This window comes from Colossoma macropomum, unplaced genomic scaffold, assembly GCF_904425465.1.
Source record: "Colossoma macropomum unplaced genomic scaffold, Colossoma_macropomum, whole genome shotgun sequence".
NCBI lineage: Eukaryota > Metazoa > Chordata > Actinopteri > Characiformes > Serrasalmidae > Colossoma > Colossoma macropomum.
Genome location: NW_023494786.1, coordinates 30,912,907 through 30,933,153, shown reverse-complemented (window position 1 = coordinate 30,933,153; position 20,247 = coordinate 30,912,907). Strand labels below are relative to the sequence as shown.

The following is a 20,247-nucleotide window of genomic DNA, read 5'->3' as shown; positions in this document are numbered from 1 at the left end:
GGGCTCATAAGAAATCTGATTGGCCCCTTAAGTGCCCCCACTCCTGACACTCCAGTGACATCACTGACAAACTCATCACTTTTCAGTGAAACCTCTGGATTTGAATGGTGAACATGCTGCTCACATGATTTGTGTAGATTAAAAGAGTTTCAGAAGTGCTGATGGATAATATTAAATGAGCTAAAGTTACTGGAAATCCGTGCTTTAATGGTACAGCTAAAAAGCTCTTCTGTACAAGAGAAGTTTGTTGAACAGTTAGTTTCATTTTCACATTTTCATATCTCTCTTTGACAGCTTTTGAATGGTGAGTGCCAAAAGGCTACTGTGAATAAATGATCATTACAACCAAGACAGTCAGTTACCACTTCGTTTTAGTCTGAAATTGACGTAGAACACATTGATTTCTGGGATTGTGCTCCCTATGAGAGCTATGTGAATGCAAATTACATCGCAAGTGGCGATCATAGGGGTCCAAGCACTTCACATCTTATGGTGCCAGTAAAGGCCTTTCAGCAGATACACAAATGACAGTGATCTTTTGGAGTGGCCTCTATTTATAATAACTGTTGAGGAGGGCTCTTAAAAGGTCATGTTTGCTAAATTTCATACGTACTGGTATTGGTATGGCAAGCAAAAGGTTAATAAATATTTCAAAATACAGTGTGATTCAAAAAGATTCATCCGATTTCAAAGCACCATATTTTTACAACCGTGGGGCGCCTAGGAACCAATCACATACCAATTGAAAGAGGGGGTCATAGAGTTTCTGACTGTCAGTGGAAGACGGCTCCCTTCAGTCTGAGAGGAGATGAGACCCCTGAGCAGAAAGCGTTCTGCATTCTCCACTTCAATAAGAGTGAATCCGTCATAACTGTGCAGCGTGATTTTTGTCGGCAATGAACCTCTAACAGCTCAGAGCATTTGTCGTTGGTTCCACAACACTGGATGACCTCCGAAATCGCACTGAAAGAGCCGTGAGTGCAGCGACACCCGACATGCTCAATCCAGTATGGGATGAATCTGACTATGGTGTTGATGTTGTCTGTACAGCTGGAGGAGGTTCATACTGAGACCTTGTAAAATTACATAATAAATTTTATTCTCACTTAAACCATTTACAGTTTACTGCATTGATCTGTAATGATTTAAGTGAAATAAATCATTTTGAAATCGGATGAATCTTGTTGAATCACCCTGTACCTGGAAAGCAGTGCAGTTTTTGACATGACTTCAATTGCCACAGTTGTTGAATTCAGTGAATCTTTCTACAGTCTTTATCTTTCAAGGGTACCCAGTCCTGGTCCTGCCCTTACATAACACCTGATCCAATCAATAGATGCCTTCGGAGGCATCAGAAAATTCGACACAGGAGTGCTGGATCTAAATTCTCCAAGGTGGTGGATCTCCAGGACCATGATTGGTTCCCTCTGTTCTACAGCAATTACCTGTTTTCCTATATGAATGCTCCATAATGCATTTTCATTTAAAATAAATAAAAATATCTAAACTAAATATGCCAAGCCTCTGGACCCTGTACAGGGGGTTGGTTTCCGAACTTGTCCCATTTTTCACTGCTTAAGTGTTTGCATGTCTGTATTTGGTAGTTGTGAAATAGTTAGCCTCATGATTAAAGTTGACCTTGTCTGCTGAGTAATGAGTAATATATGTGTATTATGTGAATAATATATACGAATATATTATATAGACGTTGTGAGTAATTACAGAGCTCTAAATAAATGAAGGCATTTATTTGGCCCTTGAAGAGGAACTGTGGCCCTAATATGGCCCCACCTAAAAAAAGAGAAGAACCTAGAACCGCCAGTGATGGTAGGCCACTATAACTTGTCTGTTTTCACACCTGGTTTGTTTGCTAAAGTTTGCACCACAGTTTATTTTTTTCAAAGACATTGCATGCTTTTCATTTGGACTGGTTCACATCGCAAGGCTTAAAGCATCTCAAATTACAGTCATATGCAAATGTATCCAGTCAAATGACATGTTTTGAAAATAAGTGAACACATCCTCCACAGGGAACCAGTGTAAATATGATGTTTTCCTGCAGATTTTAGTGCTCAATTTCCAATAAGATCTAACACTGCCACTCAAATGACTTATTTAGAAGGAGAAAAGAAACAAACAACCAAATAAATAAATAAGAACAATCTTTCTTCAAGTCTAAACCCCTCAGATGAAACATATCTGGCATATTTATATAATATGTTTCACTCGCCCAATGGAACATATTAATGTTGCATTGAACGGTGTTCCAGTAGCCTATTTTTTCAGTTCTAAAGTAGAAAAACTCAGACAGAGACAAAGAATGCTTCCTCTTTATGAAATACTGGCTGGATTAAAATGGTGTCCCCAACAAATCGCAGTTCTGTGTTCACATATCCAAGTGCACAGTTCACTTGATCTTCCTCTGATGTGAAGTAATCCATACATTAACCAAGCAGCATACGTAAATCCCTTTAACAGAGATATATTTACTCGACCTGGGATGAGGGAAATGTTTCATTTTTGTGGTTGTGCGAAATCTTATTATTATCTTGTGCTCTTTTTCCTCTACAAGCCAAGTCATGTTTCTTTGTTCTTGTTTACGGTGGTTTCACCTGTAATTATGACAAATGCAAGTCACCTGTGTTAGCTCTGTAAACGTAGAGTGCATGTCCTGTTTTTTTTTGTTTTTAATGAATGCTGTGCAAACCGAAACATCATGACAATTTTACGTTAATAGCTTAATGTTATCAAAAATGATTTGTGTTTCAAGTTGTTTTGAAGGCAGCTTGCTCTGAGCTGTCTGAGCTCAATGTTGTATTTTCTGTGAAAAGAATAAAACATAAAAATTGAAAATGTGCTATAACTTTTACACTGGTCACATTTTATTTTTAGTTTATTTTTTCCCACTATGTTAAAGCTGTACCATGTGACATTTTTGGGTTGAAATTGAATAGAGGTGTCGTGTTGGGAGTTTTTCACATCATATTATTCATCCTTACTTATTAACGTCACATGCACCAGCTCAAAAAGAAGGTCCGGCTCGATGTTTAGGTCTCGAACGATCTCAAAATCAACACTATGCTGATGAAGATCTGATGACAATAGTAGATAATTCACTCACATCCTCAGAGACACGTCTTTCGCCAAGTTTTGACTGAGTTCTCCTTGAATTCTCTTGCCATCCTCAGATTCATCCACTCGGGGAGGGGGGCAAAGTAAAACCCACACTACAAAATGTTCTTCCGCACGTTGCATGCAATTACACGTTTCCACCAGAGAGGTCTCCAAATTCCCAAAAACTTACACAGTGTAGCTTTAAATTCAGCAAATATAATCCACAGTAATTGTGGATTAAAATGTGCATTAGAGTGTTCTCTGTAGAGGAGGTGTTAATTATGTTCAGACTAGGAAATCAAACCCAAACTTTTGCATATGACTGTATAAATGGAGGTATTCATAGACTGGTCAGGAATGGATACGGATGGATTTGGCAGGGATACAAGCGCTCAGTCACTTTCATGTTTTTCTCTACTAGTGCCAAAAGATGGAAAATTTTATTTAACCAATCACCCCACGGATGCCTGAACACATCTATCAAGGCTAAGTTCTCAAATGCATTACATTGCTAATCTCTAACTGCTCACACCTGCCATCATGAGCAGCAGCTCGTGCTGCAGAAACGATACGAGTGCCTGCTAGGCTACTGTTAAGTCCGTTACAAGAGGGTCTCAACTTTAAAAACTGTCTGAAGTGTTAAAAGTGAAGTGTTAAAAACATATTATGCATCAAGAACTTGCACAAACCCTCTTCTGCCCCTGCGTTTTCACAGTTTCTCTCCCCTCTGTGAAGCTTGTAGTACAGAAAGCTCATTTATGAGCGTGATAATGAATTATAAAGTTTCCTGCTGGGCCTGTGAGCAGAACAGAGCAGAGCGGTGGCTGTTAAACTGCAGACCGATTCTTTAATCCTTTGTTTGCTGCCGAAACTATGCTGAAGAATTTTAGGACAGGCTGTTCTGTGCCACTGTGCAGCGAGATGGCCTATATTGTTGAGAGACGAGGCGTTTACAACCCAGAAAAATATCGGAGCTGCAAAAAAAACTACATTAAAAAGCTCATGAATAACCTGACCTAATATTCTTCAGCATATTTTGAGCAAGCAGCAAAGGATAAGAGGGGAAATCTGCATTGTTTCTTGCAATAAACTATACTTATCACCCAGAAACTGTTTCACAGGAAGGAGACAAACTGTGAAAAGAGAGACAGTAGATTGTGCAGGTTGAGAGTAAATGAGTAAATTATAGATGCTTACAATGCACTTATAACTGTTTGTAAAGGACCGGTTCACCAGAAAATCTATTTTACACAACTTTCTCCTTTCTCTAAACATAACTGCTCTGCCAGAACACGTTTGGTCTCTAATGACAGTCTATGTCACACTTTTATTATATTAGCCTCGCAGCTCCACATGTTTTGAATGCTCTCCAGCTTACCTTGCCAATAGACATGGCTACAGTCTCTGGCTGCCCTATTTTGAGTTTGTTGATGGAATAAGTAGCCGTGCCCAGAGTTTCATCCATCACATAGTTAGCATCCATTAATGTCATCTGAGAGGAGACAAAAATAGTGAGAATGTGTTAAACACCATACAGGAAGGACTGCCAAGCCACATGATATACAAGTCAATGAGTATTATACGCTGTTAGAAATAAAGGTTCTGTTCAGGTACATTTTTCGTTCATCAAGGTACAAACAGTGTGAATGTGCCCTCAAAGGTACAACAGTGGTTTTAAGGTCCAGTTGTGAACCTTAAATAAGTTTTTCATAATGTAAAAGTACATATTTGTCGAGTGTGGAGTCAATACAACTTAGAAAATATGATTTCAATGGATTACGGTACAGTTTTGTTCCCTGACTAAAGGTACTGAGATGTACCCTTGAGGGTCCCACCCCAGTGACAAGAGGGGTACTGCCCCAGTGACAGTTTAGTACCATTTTTCTGAGAGGGTATATATATAGAAAAATACATATATTATAATGTCTCTTTAAATAAAGAACAGATTAGTATTACAGTAAGAAAACAAAAAAATGAGAAGACCTCATTCAGGAATGTGATGCTGTTTTGAATAAACAACACAAAAATTGCTGCTAAAGAAACTCCAGTTTGAGAATTCATAATACTGAGCTGTTTTAAGGCCATATTTTAAGGTTAAAACATAAAGTTATTTATAAATGGCTTGTTTTATATCTACAATACATTCTAAATTACTATGTATTTTAATCACAGCTTATTACTGCAATGGTACAGCAGTAAACAGCATAAAAGACATTTTATTACTATCCAAAAGCACCAGTGATTATTTTATATGTAATGTTGAAGATGGTAAAATAGTGATCAGTTTTCTTTGGGACTATTTTGCCTCACAACACCCTGCATGTACCTCTCCACCATGAACGCATTTAAAAAATTATGTTTTAGGCCAAAATATTGTAAAACAGTGTCTCAGACATCAGGCAGTGAATTCATAACCATTTCATGTAATAACTCTCTGTGAGGGAGCTTTCAGAGGTGGACGTCTGGTTCCTATCACCACCACTGTATATCCACCAATATCACTAGTTATAAGAATTTTTGAGCTCCTTAAAATCATTATTAGTGACAAAATTATGTCAAAAGTCAGACAAGGTAACATCTTGGACGACATGAGAAGCCACTGTTCCTCATTATGTGATGGTCTGAGTATGAACTGCCCACCTCCAGCACATTCTCCTGTTGGGGGTCCAGCAGGAAGTCGAACGTTTCGTTCCATTTCGGGTTGATGTCGTTGTCTATGTGCCGTGTTCGTTTTCTCGACTCTGGAGCTGTTGGGATTGAGAGCTCCACATATGGGTCCGGCGTGTCCACTGTACGCACACACACACACACACACACACACACACACACACACACAAACAATGCTGAGTAACATGCTGATACACGTCAGTAAAATATGAACATAACAAAAAACAGATGTCTGCACTCACGCAGGTCCCCGAGCGCTCCTTTAGTGACATTCTCCGCTCTTGCCACAGTCACTCTGAACTTATGAGAATACTGGTGCTCTACCTGGCAACACAAAACAAACACACTGATGATAAATGAATGCAAGGGACATTCTCATACGCGCCAGAGGACAGGAGCATTATGGGTGAACATTGGGCATGCACGTTTGTATGGATCGATTTCATACGATTTAGTGACTTTTAACGAAAACCAGAAAAAAACGTGAGTAAAATAAGACAATGAGAAGGTCAAGTGCCTCAGTTTTTAAAACTGAAAGAATAAAACTATTTATTAGTTTTAGTTTTTTACTTGAGGTTTAAATTAAGGTTAGAAGTAGAATTAAGTTTAGAAAATGATTGTGGCATATTAATATTGCATTGTGGTTACAGATATATAATACTTACGGGATATATTATAATTACAGATAATCACATATAGGGCATATCACTACATAATAATAAGGGAGACATCATTATTATTACATTTAAGTGTATACATATATGTAATACATATGGGAGACATCATTATTTTTACATGTAGTCATATATATATACATACACTGCAATTATTATTACATATTATTACATACATAGGTACTTACATATATGTAATACATACAGGGCATATTATTACTACATGTATGATGGCATTTTAGGGCCACTGTTAATGAAAATAAAAGTAGCAGACTTCGAAAATAAAGTCAGAATATTTCAAGAAAAAGTTGTAATATTTCGAGAATAAAGGCGTAATATTTTTTTTAAAAAGTCGTAGAATTACGACATTAAAGTGGCATTAATACAGGAAAGATCGCAATATTGTGGCCAAAGACTTTGCGAAGTGAAGGCAGCACCTCCTCGTGTTAAATGAGGGGCGGTGAGGAGTTAAAGTTCTACTTTCATATCGATTCACCCATAAAGAAACACTCAGTCTCCCTGTCTCTCCTGCTCATCAGCACCAGCCTGTTATTAGTATAAGAACCGGCTGAAACGGCTGAGCAGGAAACTGAGTTTATCTAGAATAAAGAGCCAGACGAACTCGGAGGAAACTGTCTGTCTGTGTTGTTGAAGGAGAATCGCAGGCAGGGTCGTCTACACGGCTATCGGGGGGCTACATCTCCCCCCATTCAAAGAGGGCATGGAGTTTCACAGACAGTGAGAATGATGATCAAAATGATCCACAGAGAGACAGGAGTGAGTGGAGCTCCGGCGCCAGTACAGCAACCGAGACCCCAACGGGTTATGGAAGCCCCTCTATAGTTATCCTCCAAATATTACAAGTTAGTTCTTGTAACTTTACAACCTTTTTCTTTAAATATTACAACTTTATTCTCGAAGTCTACTATTTTTAATTTTTATTAAAAGTGGCCCTAAAACGTCGTCGTACCACATGTACTACTTACGTATGTATGTATAAACACTCAAATGCAGAAGTTTGGGCACCCCAGGTCAAATGTTTTGTTGATTTTCTAAGTGAAAGTAAGTTTAACCCTTTAAATCCCAGGCTTATTACATACTAAGACTAAGGGGTTTCAATGCAAACTGGCTGAGTAATTCTTAGGTTACAGAAGTGTGTAATAAAACTGTGGGCCTGCCGGTGAGCCCTGGCCATTTAAGGGATTAACACATCCTCTACAGAGAACACACTTCTGCACATTTTAAAACCCAATTACTGTTTATTTGCTGAATTTAACATATTGGGAAAAAATAAAACAGAAAATGCCATAGATAAGTGTGTTTTCAATAGAGGATGTGTTAACTTATTTTCACTTAGTCATTTCACTGGGGGTATTTAAACCTTTGCATATGACTGTATATATTATTACACGTATATACTTTCGTATATCTAATAAATATGGGACACGTGTATGGCCCCATGTCCTTGGACAAGCATGTGCACTGCAAGCACTTTAAAGCAACTCACTCCAAAGAAATATGTATGAATGACCATCAGGGTTTTTCACATGCAAACCGATCCCAGGAAATTTAGCATGATTACGTAGGAAACTGTGTCGCTATGTGAGATCCAGCAGTGCTGGTTAATGCTGATGCACTCCAAAGAAATAACCGGATACGATGCAAATACTTATTGCACTTCTGAGTCAGGCTGGATGCCATTTGACCTCAAATGAACGTTTCCAGTGAAATCAGCCACAATGAGAGTCACTGACGCAGTTGAAGTAATGATCAGACCACAAGACAAATGCCAGGACTTACTATAATGTACTGATAGGGGTCTATGGCAGACATTGTGTCAGTAATGGAATAATCACAGCGAGGAAACACATTTAGGGGTCAAAAAAGCCCCCCTCTGTTTGTCCTGGGAAGCATCTGTCAGCTCTATAAGGGAGAAAAGAGAAAATCATACAATCAGTAGGGGAAGAGGAAATACTCACAGAAAAATCACACAACGTAGCACAACACGTGAATCGAACAGGTCATTTCAGATCACAGAAAAGGCACCCACAGTTCAGCTGTTATCAGCAACGACACTGGAAAGCAATGCTTAGAATTCACTTTATTCAAAGGTGCAGTTTATAATGAACAGACTTTTTTGCTTTTGTCTTGAATTTATTTAGACTATAATTGAGGACACACAATCAGAATCAGAAATATTTGCTCCAAACACAAGATTGGCAATTTATTATTTAGATTTTGTCCGATCTGTGTTGCAATTTTATAAGGGAAATAATGTGAGGCTGGTAAAAGCATGAGCTCTCTATGCTAGACCTGAACCAAATCTCATAGCATCATTATATATGACTCATTGTGCTTAACACAAAATCACCACTTATACAGGTGGGTGATATGATAAAAAAACATCATATTATGATATTTAAAGACATTTTCACATATAAAAACTTAAAAACAACCATTAAAAAAAAATTTATTGCATGTAATTGTAAAATATCATCACATCGCCCACCTCTAGCCTTTTTCTTTCCATGTAACACTTTAATTATGTCAGTTAAAACGGATTTTTAATGCGTGTCCCACACATTGCATCTCTCTTTGAAATGAATCATGCAGCTGTTATGCTGAGAAAGGCATACTGATTATCATGATAACAAAATTTATCATGATAATTGTAAAGCGCCATATTGCCCACCTCTAGCCTTTTACTTCCCATGTAATACTTAATAAAAGAAAGTAATGCAAATGTGATCTTCGTTCATCAAACCCACATAGTGTGAGCTTCGGGTAAAAAATATTTAATAACCTAATAAGAACTGGCCAAAAATCAGCCGATTTGGCTGTAAATATTTAATGACCGGTGCGTCCCAAATTAGAATATACATATAAAACTGAGAAAAGTGTAACATGTTAGTACTTTAAGACATTTTCACGATACACAATGTGCCACTATACATATTTTATCTGATATTTGATCAGTTGGAAAAGACAAAATAGTGCCACATTTAAAAAAATAATTCAAAAACTGTCTCTATAATGATTTGTATTCAACATTTCAGACACTGAGCTGCACTAAATCCAGTCAAACAGGACTAATGAGGTTCTCCTTGTAGTTAAACATGCAGTTGGGTAGCGTTTTTAAGTACTGATGTCTCCAAGTCACTCAGAGAAGCATATTGTGATGTAATATCATCAATAAATACTGTCATATTTCCCAGCCATATATATAACCATCACCAAAAGTGAATAAAATAAAAGACCATATTTTGAGTTAAATGTCTGTTTTCAATATTAACACTATCCTCAACAAAAGTAAATAAACTGACTGCAGTTACTGCTGAGGTTTCATTTCAACCTTGTTCATGTCACATTTTTAAAAAAGATGGTTCTTCAAGGGTTCTTTAGTAAAGGCAGTGGTTCTATTCAGAACCATGAGTTCTATATAGAACCATTTGCATGCTTCAAAGGCTCTTTGCATGGTGAAATGATTCTTCAGATTGAAGGAGAGTGTGTTGTATATAGTGTGTTCTATACAGAACCTTTTTGTAAGTAGGTTCTAAAACAAGACAAGCCTGGCACTGTAACAAAAGCAGAACCCCTTCCAGTGCTATATAGAACCATACAACACATTCTCCATCAATCTGAAGAACCATTTCACCATGCAAAGATCTATTTAAGAATGACATGGTCCTAAATGGAGCTCACAGTCATTGTTTTGACTACAGAACCACATTTTTAAGTGTGTGCTTTTGGCAATAACTATGTTATTAGTATATTATACTAGTATTAGTAGTATATCAGTATATTCGTGTGGAAATGATGTACATATTTGAACACAGCCAATTCAGCTGCTGTTTGCCTGTCAGTGTGTTCCACTACAGGCAGAGGGAGCTACTGTGAATAAAGCCGCTGCATGTTCAGCTCTCAGTGCGGAACTCAGAGAGCCTGGAGCAGACAGTGACTTATAGAGCAGCAAAAAGGAGCAAAAACAGAAAAAAAGCTAACAAAACAGCTAAACAAAGCTCATTAACCATAACTTCTCCAAGATATGGGGGCTTTTCAGGTCACCAGCGGACCAAAGTCAACTAGAAAAGCTCTATAACTTCATTTTGGGAATATTTCAGGTATAGTTTACCAAGACAGACTAATGTTTTGAGGTTGAAAATGGCGTTTTATTCTAATTCTCCGTTCCACCTTAAATGGTGCCGCAGCGCCTGTACTGTGCAGCGGAGTCGTTTTGTTCTGTACGGGCGCAAGAATGTAACTGAGGCACCGTTTAAGGTGGACCGGGAAATTCGAACGACTCAGGCTGATGTTAGTCGTTTTCTGGATATATTATCCTACTTACAACAACGTTCACAGTTCCTGGTGGTTATACGCGACAGTTTTGGCCCAGTTTAGATGATAAAAAGCCCTAGAAACCTTACCTTTACCGAAGGATAAGAACATGACCACCAGCGCAGCACATTCCTCTCCAAACTCTCTGACAAACTGGAGAGAGGCAGAGATGAAAAAACTCTCCTGACTCAAACTCCTCCCTCATCACTCCGCCCTCAAAACACCAGTCAGACTCGGGTTAGACAAAACCAGTCTAATCAATATTATGACAATTTTATGAAAGGGGAATTCCACAGATTTTTCAAAATTTAGTTAACAGACTCATTCAGAGTGGTTATAGACATGGTGGTGATAGGAACCAGGGGTCACCATGTCTACAACACAAATATAGCCATTTTATTTACTATCCAAATCCACCAGTGAACCTACACGAGTCTTCTGAGTTTTATATGTATTGTGTTGAATAGTAAAATAGTGGAAAATCTGGAAAAAAGAAGTTTTCTTTGTGAACTGTTTGCCTCACAATGCCCTGCATGTATCCCTCTGCCATGAATGAATGAAAATAAATGGGTTAAAATACATTTTAGGCCAAAATCTTACTATAAAACAGTGTCTCAGTCATCAGGCAGTGAATTCATAACCATTTCATGTAGTAACTTTCTGTGAGGGAGCTTTTAGAGGTGGACGTCTGGTTCCTATCACCACCACTGTGAACAGTTCTGACTCAGTAAGTTTCTCTAGAACAGAGTGTTTCACACCAAACCACTCTGAATGACTCTGTTTATGTCTTAACCATTTAATTATGCAGATTTTTTTGAAAAATCAGTTGAGTTCCCCTTTAAGCACCTGAATTGTGATGTGGCACAAAACAACAACCTACAGACTTCCACTGTACACTGAATGAGCATTGTAATATGTCACTAATGCAGTGTAATATTCTTCAGTAGTTGTGCTTTTATTTATATCGTATGATGAGAAGATGATAAATTGATAAAAATGTATAAAATCTTAAAATTCACCAGGGACTTTTCTTCCTGCTCAGACAGAGCAACACAGCTAACCGAAGCTGGTCCATCTAGAATACCAGCTAACAAGCTGCTGAGCAAATATCAGTGTTAAAGTTTTTCAAATTAAAAGCATATTTGCATTAGTGATTTACACAAATAACTGAGGACATGATGTTGTTGGACTGTTTTATGCTCACATGCACTACAAAAAAGATCAGTGTCACTATAAGAGGCCTCCATAGTCTATAATACACTTATATAATAATATAAGTCTGTAGTTTTATATAAACATATAAAACATATAAAAACTGGACAAAACTAAGAGAAAAATGTTGGAGTATTACTGTAAGTTTAGTTTCCAGCCTCCACCCAATCTGAACATCATCACAGGAAACAGTACGTAGAGCATGGGCAGCGTCCTAAACCAAAGTGTACACTATACACACTGTGCTAATGAATATGTTATTCATCATGGTCTACTTCTTTGGCATACTATGTACTGTATGAACGTATGCATATATATATATATATATATATACACATATGACTTTCATAAGTAAGGAAAGGAAAATTGCCTTCATAATAACATTCCCTCAGGAATTTTGTGAATTATTATCCATCCATCATCTAAACCGCTTATCCTTCTGGGTCGCGGTGGGGTGCTGGAGCCTATCCCAGCTGTCATTGGGCGGAAGGCAGGATACACCCTGGACAGGTCGCCAGTCCATCGCAGTGAATTATTATTATTATTATTATTATTATTAGTAGTAGTAGTAGTAGTAGTAGTCGTAGTGGTAATAGTAGTATGGTCACGGCACTCATATCACACCCCATAAAATGGAAAATGTTTTCATTCATTATATTATTTGTATTATATTATATTATATAGTTCAAATAAATCCATATGAAATAAATATGTGGGTGCTGTTCATTCATAATCCTTCATTAACTGTTATTATCATCACCATTATTATTATTATTATCATTATTATTATTATTATTATTAGTAGTAGTAGTAGTAGTAGTAACATTACTATTATTGTCACAGCATTCACAGCACAGCACCCAGCACTCATATCACACCCCATAAAAATGGAAAATGTGTTCATTTATTATATTATATTATATTATATTATATTATATTATATTATATGATTCTGTTCAAATAGCTCCATATGAAATTAATATGTGGGTGCTGTTGACTCGTAATCACTAATTGCGCTTCCCCACAGTTCACTTTTCACCACAGGGTGGCGCACACTGTCCGAGTACCCAGCGCTCAGACGTCTGATTATGTCCTTTATTCCTGTAAAAATTCTGTCGTGGTAACGACACCGGAAACTTGATGGGGGCAAAGTTTTAGTTACAATCACCATATTCTACGATATGATTACGACTATGATTATGATTATAATTATAATGATCATAATCATCAATGGGCTATCCTTATCATCATCACCATCATCATCACCATCATTACGGCGCGCACCATCTTCATCATCACCTTCATCATCAAGATTACTCCCTCATCACTCTCAATCTACTAAACTGCAATTAAAAACTACTTCTGTTGAAGGACAGGAAGCTGTTGAAGAAAAAAAGAGAGCTTGGAAAAAAGTAAAGAAAAGAAAAAGTGACGTATTCTGTCGACATACCAGACTTTTTTGAGTGAGATCATCGGGTGACGTCAGCACAGGATTTTAAAAGGCAGCGCTCGCACTGAGAGGAGCAAACAGACGCTCAGCGCCGCAAAAACGAGCAGCTGAAAGAACCGAGTACAGCTAAAGGGATGAAAAAGACTATTTGCTTCTTCTTGCTTGTAACCCTGAACGTTTTCTCCTGCCATGGACGTAAGTTTAACCCTCCTGCATCTAATGGCTTAAAAATGTTGGAAAAAAACGAGGCTGAAGCTGCTTTCTTGTGCTAATATTCCGTTCCACCTTAAATGGTGCAGCAGCCGGAATGGAACTGCTGCACCATTTAAGGTGGAACGGAAAATTCGAAACCAACGTTAGATTTACACTGAAATTGCACTGCATTCTGCATTTTTAGGGGTCCAGGCACCTAAGCTGATAGAAAAGCTTTTCTTTAGTCAACATTTTGCTGTTTTCTTTCCTTTCATTGAAGAAAAACATGCATGATATATTTGCAGAAATAAGTCTTACTTCTGATATTATATTGCACAATATCTTTTCCTCAATATCTATTTACAATGTTCCTTATTTGATGTTATGTTGCATAATTAAGTTGTTTCCTTTGCCTCTGGTCTTTGCAGTGGACCCTTGCTGTGCCCAGCCATGCCAGAACAAAGGTATATGTGTGTCCAAAGGTGCAGACTCCTATGAGTGTGACTGCACCAGAACCGGGTACTATGGAGAAAACTGCACCACCCGTAAGTCGCCCTCCGCATCCTGTCTCCATTAACGGTCAGCAGGCCTCTCTGCAGTGAAGATTTTGACCCTAACATCTTCTTTTTGCCCTGCTTTTGTCTTCAGCTGAACTGCCCACGAGGATCAAGTCCTTCCTGAAGCCGAGTCCGAACGCGGTCCATTACTTCTTGACCCATTTCAAGTGGATCTGGAACATCATCAACAACATCTCCTTCCTGAGGGACGCCATCATGCGCTACGTTCTCACATGTACGTTAAATCATTACAGAGAACATGAACATATCGTCACTGTCATAAGAACATTAGATATCTCAGAAACAGGAACATTAGAGGACAAGAAAAAACTGGTTAATGCAGCTTAAAAGAACTTTAGGACATTTCATTTTCTGTTAATGTAGCTTAAAAGAAACGTAATACATTATTAGTTTGTAAATGTGGCTTAAAAGAACTTAAAGAAAGTTACAGCTTCAAAGAACTTTAAGAACTTTCTATTCATCTGTTAATGTAACTCAAAAGAACTTTCAGAACCTTCTATTTGTCTGTTAATGTAGCTTAAAAGAACTTTAAGGATGCTCTATTTGTCTGTTAATATAGCTTAAAAGAACTAAAAAACTTTCTATTCATCTGTTAATGTATCTTAAAAGCACTTTGAAAATGTTCTATTTGTCTGTTAATGTAGCATAAAAGAACTTTAAGAAAGTTACAGCTTCAAAGATCTTTAAGAACTTTCTATTCGTCTGTTAATGTAGCTTAAAAGAACTTTAAGAAAGTTACAGCTTCAAAGATCTTTAAGAAGTTTCTATTCGTCTGTTAATGTAGCTTAAAAGAACTTTTAGAACTTTCTATTTGTATGTTAATGTAGCTTAAAAGAACTTTAAGTGCTTTATATTCATCTGTTACTAACTAGACTTTACTAACTTTTTGTTCATCTGCTTGTAATGAAGCTAACATGTTGTTATAAAGTGTTATAAAGGTTTTGAGGGTTTATGTGTGACAGTGACAGTTTGCTCATATTATGCTCTGTTAGATTTTTTGTAATTGCTCTCGTTATCTCTTTGCAGCGAGGTCAGATTTGATCGACAGCCCGCCGACCTACAACTCTGATTACAGCTACAAAAGCTGGGAGGCGTACTCCAACCTGTCCTACTACACCCGCGCGCTGCCCCCACTGCCCACTCACTGCCCTGGTGGAACAACTGCCCTTCCAGATGCCAAGCAGGTGGTTGAGAAGGTCCTGCTGAGAAGACGGTTCATCCCGGATCCTCAGGGAACCAGTCTGATGTTCGCTTTCTTCGCCCAGCATTTCACCCACCAGTTCTTCAAATCCGACTTAAAGAAAGGAGCAGCCTTCACCAAATCTCTGGGTCATGGAGTGAGTGTCGTTTACATCTGCAGAGCGTAAAACGCTGTGTGAAAAACTGCTGTTTACATCCACAAAGCACAGCTTCACATTAGATAACACAGTGCTTTTTCAGGATGCCACTCTATCAAGTGCTGATTGAACTAATTTGATGACTCTGTCATGTTTCAGGTGGATCTGAGTCACATTTACGGTGAGACTCTGGAGAAGCAGCACAAGCTGAGACTTTTTAAAGATGGAAAGATGAAATATCAGGTATAACACTACGTACTCATCACTGCTGATGAAAGAAAACCTTGTAGCTTTATAAGAGCAGTTTAAAAGTACTGTTAGCTTTAATCTACACTCACATCATGAGATTTTGTACATTTCTGATGGCCCACTCATCATAAAATATCCGAAATTATGTTAAAAAGGGTTTAAGAAGTTTTCGAACAGTATAAAAAAGTTAGCACCGCTTAACTTTCCTTGTTAAGGGTTTATGAATGACTTACATAGTTTAGCAATGGTTACTAATTAGGTCATAAACACCTTGAAATCATCAATAATCAGATATAACTCATAAATGTAAAGGGCCAAATATTGAGCCCACTTTCATCTACACTGCACTACATCTAAACCTCAGATCTTTGTGGTTACTTATCTTATTTAAGGTGGTGCTGAACATTGAAGAGAAACTAGCTTTATATTATAATAGACATGGGCTGCACTGCATTTGTGGGGTCCACATGCTGAAGCTAATGGGAGAGTCTCGTATTTTCTTTTTCTTTTCTTTCCACAAAGCAAGATTTATCTGTAATGTGCTTCATTTTATATTTTCACAGAAATAATTTTAACCCTTGAAAATCTCAAGCATGTTACAAATTAAGGCTTATTATTCAGTAATTACAGGGAGTTCAATGCAAACTGGCTGAGCTGTTCTTAGGTTATAGAAGTGCGTAATAATCTTCGGGCTCGCTGGTGGGCGCTGGCCATTTAAGGGCTTAACACCTTCCTTTTACTTTATTACTAATTAATTTAAGATCATTTCTCTTTTTATTTATATGTTTTAACTGCATATCCCTTTTTTAAGTAAACAGCTTTTAAACCAGTCAAATTGTACTAAATGGAAAAGATGGAGTTACTGGGTGTTGATATTAAGCAGTTTTTTGGTTTGTTTTTGTTTTTTGTAAGAATCAATCATCCCAAATCAATAAATGGTCATCCTGAATGATCTTAGATTGATTATCATGGTACATTTTTCTAATATACTTAAAAAACAACCTTGATAGTTTTCATATGACAGTCTAATTGTGTAACTGAGGGGCTGTTTAAGAGTAAATCTGACCAAAGCTGCGTGTTGGGCCCTCAGGTTGTGGACGGCGAGGTGTACCCCCCGCTGGTGAAAGACGTTCAGGTGGACATGCATTACCCTCCTCATATCCCAGAGGAGCACCGCTTTGCTGTGGGTCACGAAGCGTTCGGCCTGGTTCCCGGCCTCATGATGTACGCCACACTCTGGCTGAGGGAGCACAACCGCGTCTGTGACGTGATGAAGCAGGAGCACCCAGACTGGGACGATGAGCGCATCTTCCAGACCACACGGCTCATTCTGATCGGTGAGTGAACCACCACACTGACCGCTCGTGAAGAGGCGTGATATTCTCGCGTATACAGACAGGGCTTCAGTGATACACGCTTAAACTCTCAGAATGCACTAAAAAAGTTGACTTGATTCAAATGTATATATCACATCTGCACAGTTGTGGCCAAAATTGGAAAAAAAAGGAATGATGTCAAAAATATTCAGTACATCACTGTTTTCAGTGTAGGTAAAAGCAATAGTGACAGACAGTAGATAATAGCAGAGCCCTTTTGGTGCTATTCAGAAGCATTTGTAATCCCTGGCCAGGGCCCAAAGTTTTATTACACACTTTATAACCTAAGAATAGCTCAGCCAGTTTGCATTGAGGTCCCTGTAGTTACTGAATAATAAGCCTTATTATGTAGTAAGTCTGGGATTTTAAGAGTTTAAAAGGTTTCTTTAAAGATGAACCACATTCATGCATTCAGGTTGTTCTTGAAGTGTTTGCAGTTCTTTATATACAATCATTGTCTTGACTAAAAGAACGTGGAAGAACCATTTTTAAAGGTGTAATATTTCCGGTGCTATTTATTCCTTCATTTATTTACGTAATTTTTGCTCAATTTAAGTAAAATATTCCCTGGAATCTTCAGAAAGAGGAATGATTCAGTTATCAGAATTGATTGAGCTGAGGAAAGAATGCTAATTTACGATGTAGCTGAGTAAATTTGACTAAATGAAACAATAAAATAACAATATTAAGATAATTAAAGGACAGCTGAAGGAACAGTTCCACCAAAAAGCACTTTTATCCGGTTTTCCATTTCCACATTCGGAGTCCAAATTTTGCTTCTACAGTTTAGAACTGGAGCTGTTAGGCTAATGTTGCTAACAAACACTAGAAGTCAATAGTCACCCAAATAGCCCGTTCTGTCCTGAGCCACATTATCAAGTCTGTGCGGCCTTAATGAAGACCTAGATGTGGTTTAATCAGATGAATAATGTTCTCTTTCTTGCCCCTCCAGGTGAAACGATCAAAATCGTGATTGAGGATTACGTCCAGCACCTGAGTGGCTACCACTTCAAGCTGAAGTTTGACCCAGAGCTCCTCTTTAACCAGAAGTTTCAGTATCAGAACCGAATCGCCGCCGAGTTCAACACACTGTACCACTGGCACCCGCTGATGCCCGACACCTTTCACATCCAGCATCAGGACTACTCTTACCCTCAGTTCCTGTTCAACAACTCCATAGTGACAGAGCACGGCATCAACAACCTGGTCGACTCCTTCACCAAGCAGACGGCCGGCAGGGTGGGTACCTCCTCTCATCTGTTGCCGCTAGAGAAATGAAAATGTTCTGTTTTGATTGATGTTCTAATTGGATTTCATCTAATTTTCCTTCAGATATCTGGTGGGTGGAACCTGCCTCCTGCAGTGCAGGGCATGGCTGCTAAAGTGCTAGAGCAAAGCAGACAGATGCGCTACCAGTCCTTAAATGCTTACAGGAAACGGTTCAATTTGAGACCGTACACGTCCTTCGAAGACCTGACAGGTGAGCCTTAGCCATGGCTTTGGTGCTTAACCCCTGGAATCCTAGGCTTATTCAGTTATTAGACTTAAGACGAGTCTCATTCTGTACAACAAATTATTCAGGAATGACAATGAAGTCATGAGAGTTTAAGGGATTTATAGATTACTAGAAGAAAACGTGCATAAAAATGATGTGAACAGCATGACAGTAAGCAAAATAAGTGGAATAATATGAAAAATACAGCAAAAATTCAGTCATTCAGTCATTTTATTCAGTAATACAGAGTAGAATGAGCATTTCATTGCTGTCCAGAAAGAACTTGTATCTCCAAAGTGGTAACTTTACTGGAGAATGCAAAAATTGTTGTATTTTTTTAACATAATTTAATGTAAAGAAGTGATTTTGGAGCATTTCTATTGGTCAATTTGCCATGAAATTACAGGACTTATGTCTTTTTCACAGCAATGATATATAGACTCAAAATATAATTGCACTAAATATCAGCATATTTTCAGTTATTAAGTTAAAAAAAACACTTTAGCTACTTTTTAAAAGTCAACAAGCTGCGTAAATCTTAATCTGGATGTTTGCTATTTCTTCTAGGTGATAAAGTTCTTGCAGCTGAGATGGAGAAGCTGTATGGAGACATAGAGTCCGTGGAGCTCTACTCTGGGCTGCTGGTGGAAAAGCCCAGGCCCAACGCCGTGTTTGGAGAGACCATGGTGGAGATGGGTGCCCCCTTTTCCCTCAAAGGCCTGATGGGAAATCCCATCTGCTCTCCTGAGTACTGGATGCCCAGCACTTTCGGCGGCAAAGTGGGATTCGACATCGTCAACAGCGCCTCCCTGCAGAAGCTGGTGTGCCTCAACGTTAACGGACCCTGCCCTGTGGCGTCCTTCAAAGTGCTTGATGTAAATTTCCCCGTCTTCGCGAATGTTAACTCCAGTTCTGAGCCCTCCGCACACAGCACAGTCAATCCCACTGTGTTGCTGAAAGAAAGGGCTTCTGAGCTCTAAAAGCAACGAGTTGCACCACTTCAAGATTTTCAACAGACAGTTTTGGTCTCATTTTAATACGATTATTGATCTAAATGTGTGTTTTTTTAAGATTATTTATGAGATTATTTATTTGTGTATCAATTAATTTATTTATTTATTTATTAAGATGGGACTTATGATTTGTTCTGTGTTGATAACTTATGAATATAGGTTCTGTTTTGTAATTGTTTGTCATTTTTATGTGCTGCTCTGATATTTTTTTAGACAGTGTATCTGTTTAAAACCTCTCAAATCGCAATCCAGTTACATTCCGAATAAAATATTTGCTTTTTCATAAAAATAACTTTTATGGCAATTATTCTGTACAGTACATCAGTTGAGCCTAAAACTTTTTAGGCCTTTTAGCCCAGTGTTTCTCTCCAAAGGGCCACCTTTTTAGTGGCAACAACAAATCGCAGCTGTCAGAAACAAAACTGCGTATCTTCAAAATGGTAACTTTACAGGAGAAGGAAAAAACCTACTTTACTTTTAATGTAAGTCAATGGAACCAGAATTTTTTCCAAGTAATTTTGGGTTGTTTATTTTGGTCCATTCATCATCAAATTT

General features: G+C 38.1%; 2 protein-coding genes across 2 annotated transcripts in view; one reads left to right on the top strand and one right to left on the bottom strand.

Annotated features, from left to right (window-relative positions):
- Window positions 1-11,008, bottom strand: part of pla2g4aa (phospholipase A2, group IVAa (cytosolic, calcium-dependent)) — a 48,844-nt gene extending 37,836 nt beyond the window's left edge. The window contains 5 exon segments of the mRNA XM_036565316.1: window positions 4,493-4,606; window positions 5,755-5,903; window positions 6,024-6,105; window positions 8,256-8,378; window positions 10,880-11,008. Of these exon segments, the coding sequence (XP_036421209.1) occupies window positions 4,493-4,606; window positions 5,755-5,903; window positions 6,024-6,105; window positions 8,256-8,288 (378 nt within the window). The 5' untranslated portion in view covers window positions 8,289-8,378; window positions 10,880-11,008.
- A 2,523-nt stretch (window positions 11,009-13,531) lies between these two features.
- Window positions 13,532-19,973, top strand: ptgs2a (prostaglandin-endoperoxide synthase 2a). The gene is made up of 9 exons (XM_036565313.1): window positions 13,532-13,647; window positions 14,073-14,189; window positions 14,293-14,436; window positions 15,249-15,559; window positions 15,719-15,802; window positions 16,899-17,145; window positions 18,137-18,423; window positions 18,517-18,664; window positions 19,247-19,973. The coding sequence occupies exons 1-9, from the start codon at window positions 13,587-13,589 to the stop codon at window positions 19,657-19,659; spliced, it is 1,812 nt and encodes a 603-aa protein (XP_036421206.1). The 5' UTR covers window positions 13,532-13,586; the 3' UTR covers window positions 19,660-19,973.
- Window positions 19,974-20,247: the final 274 nt, after the last annotated feature.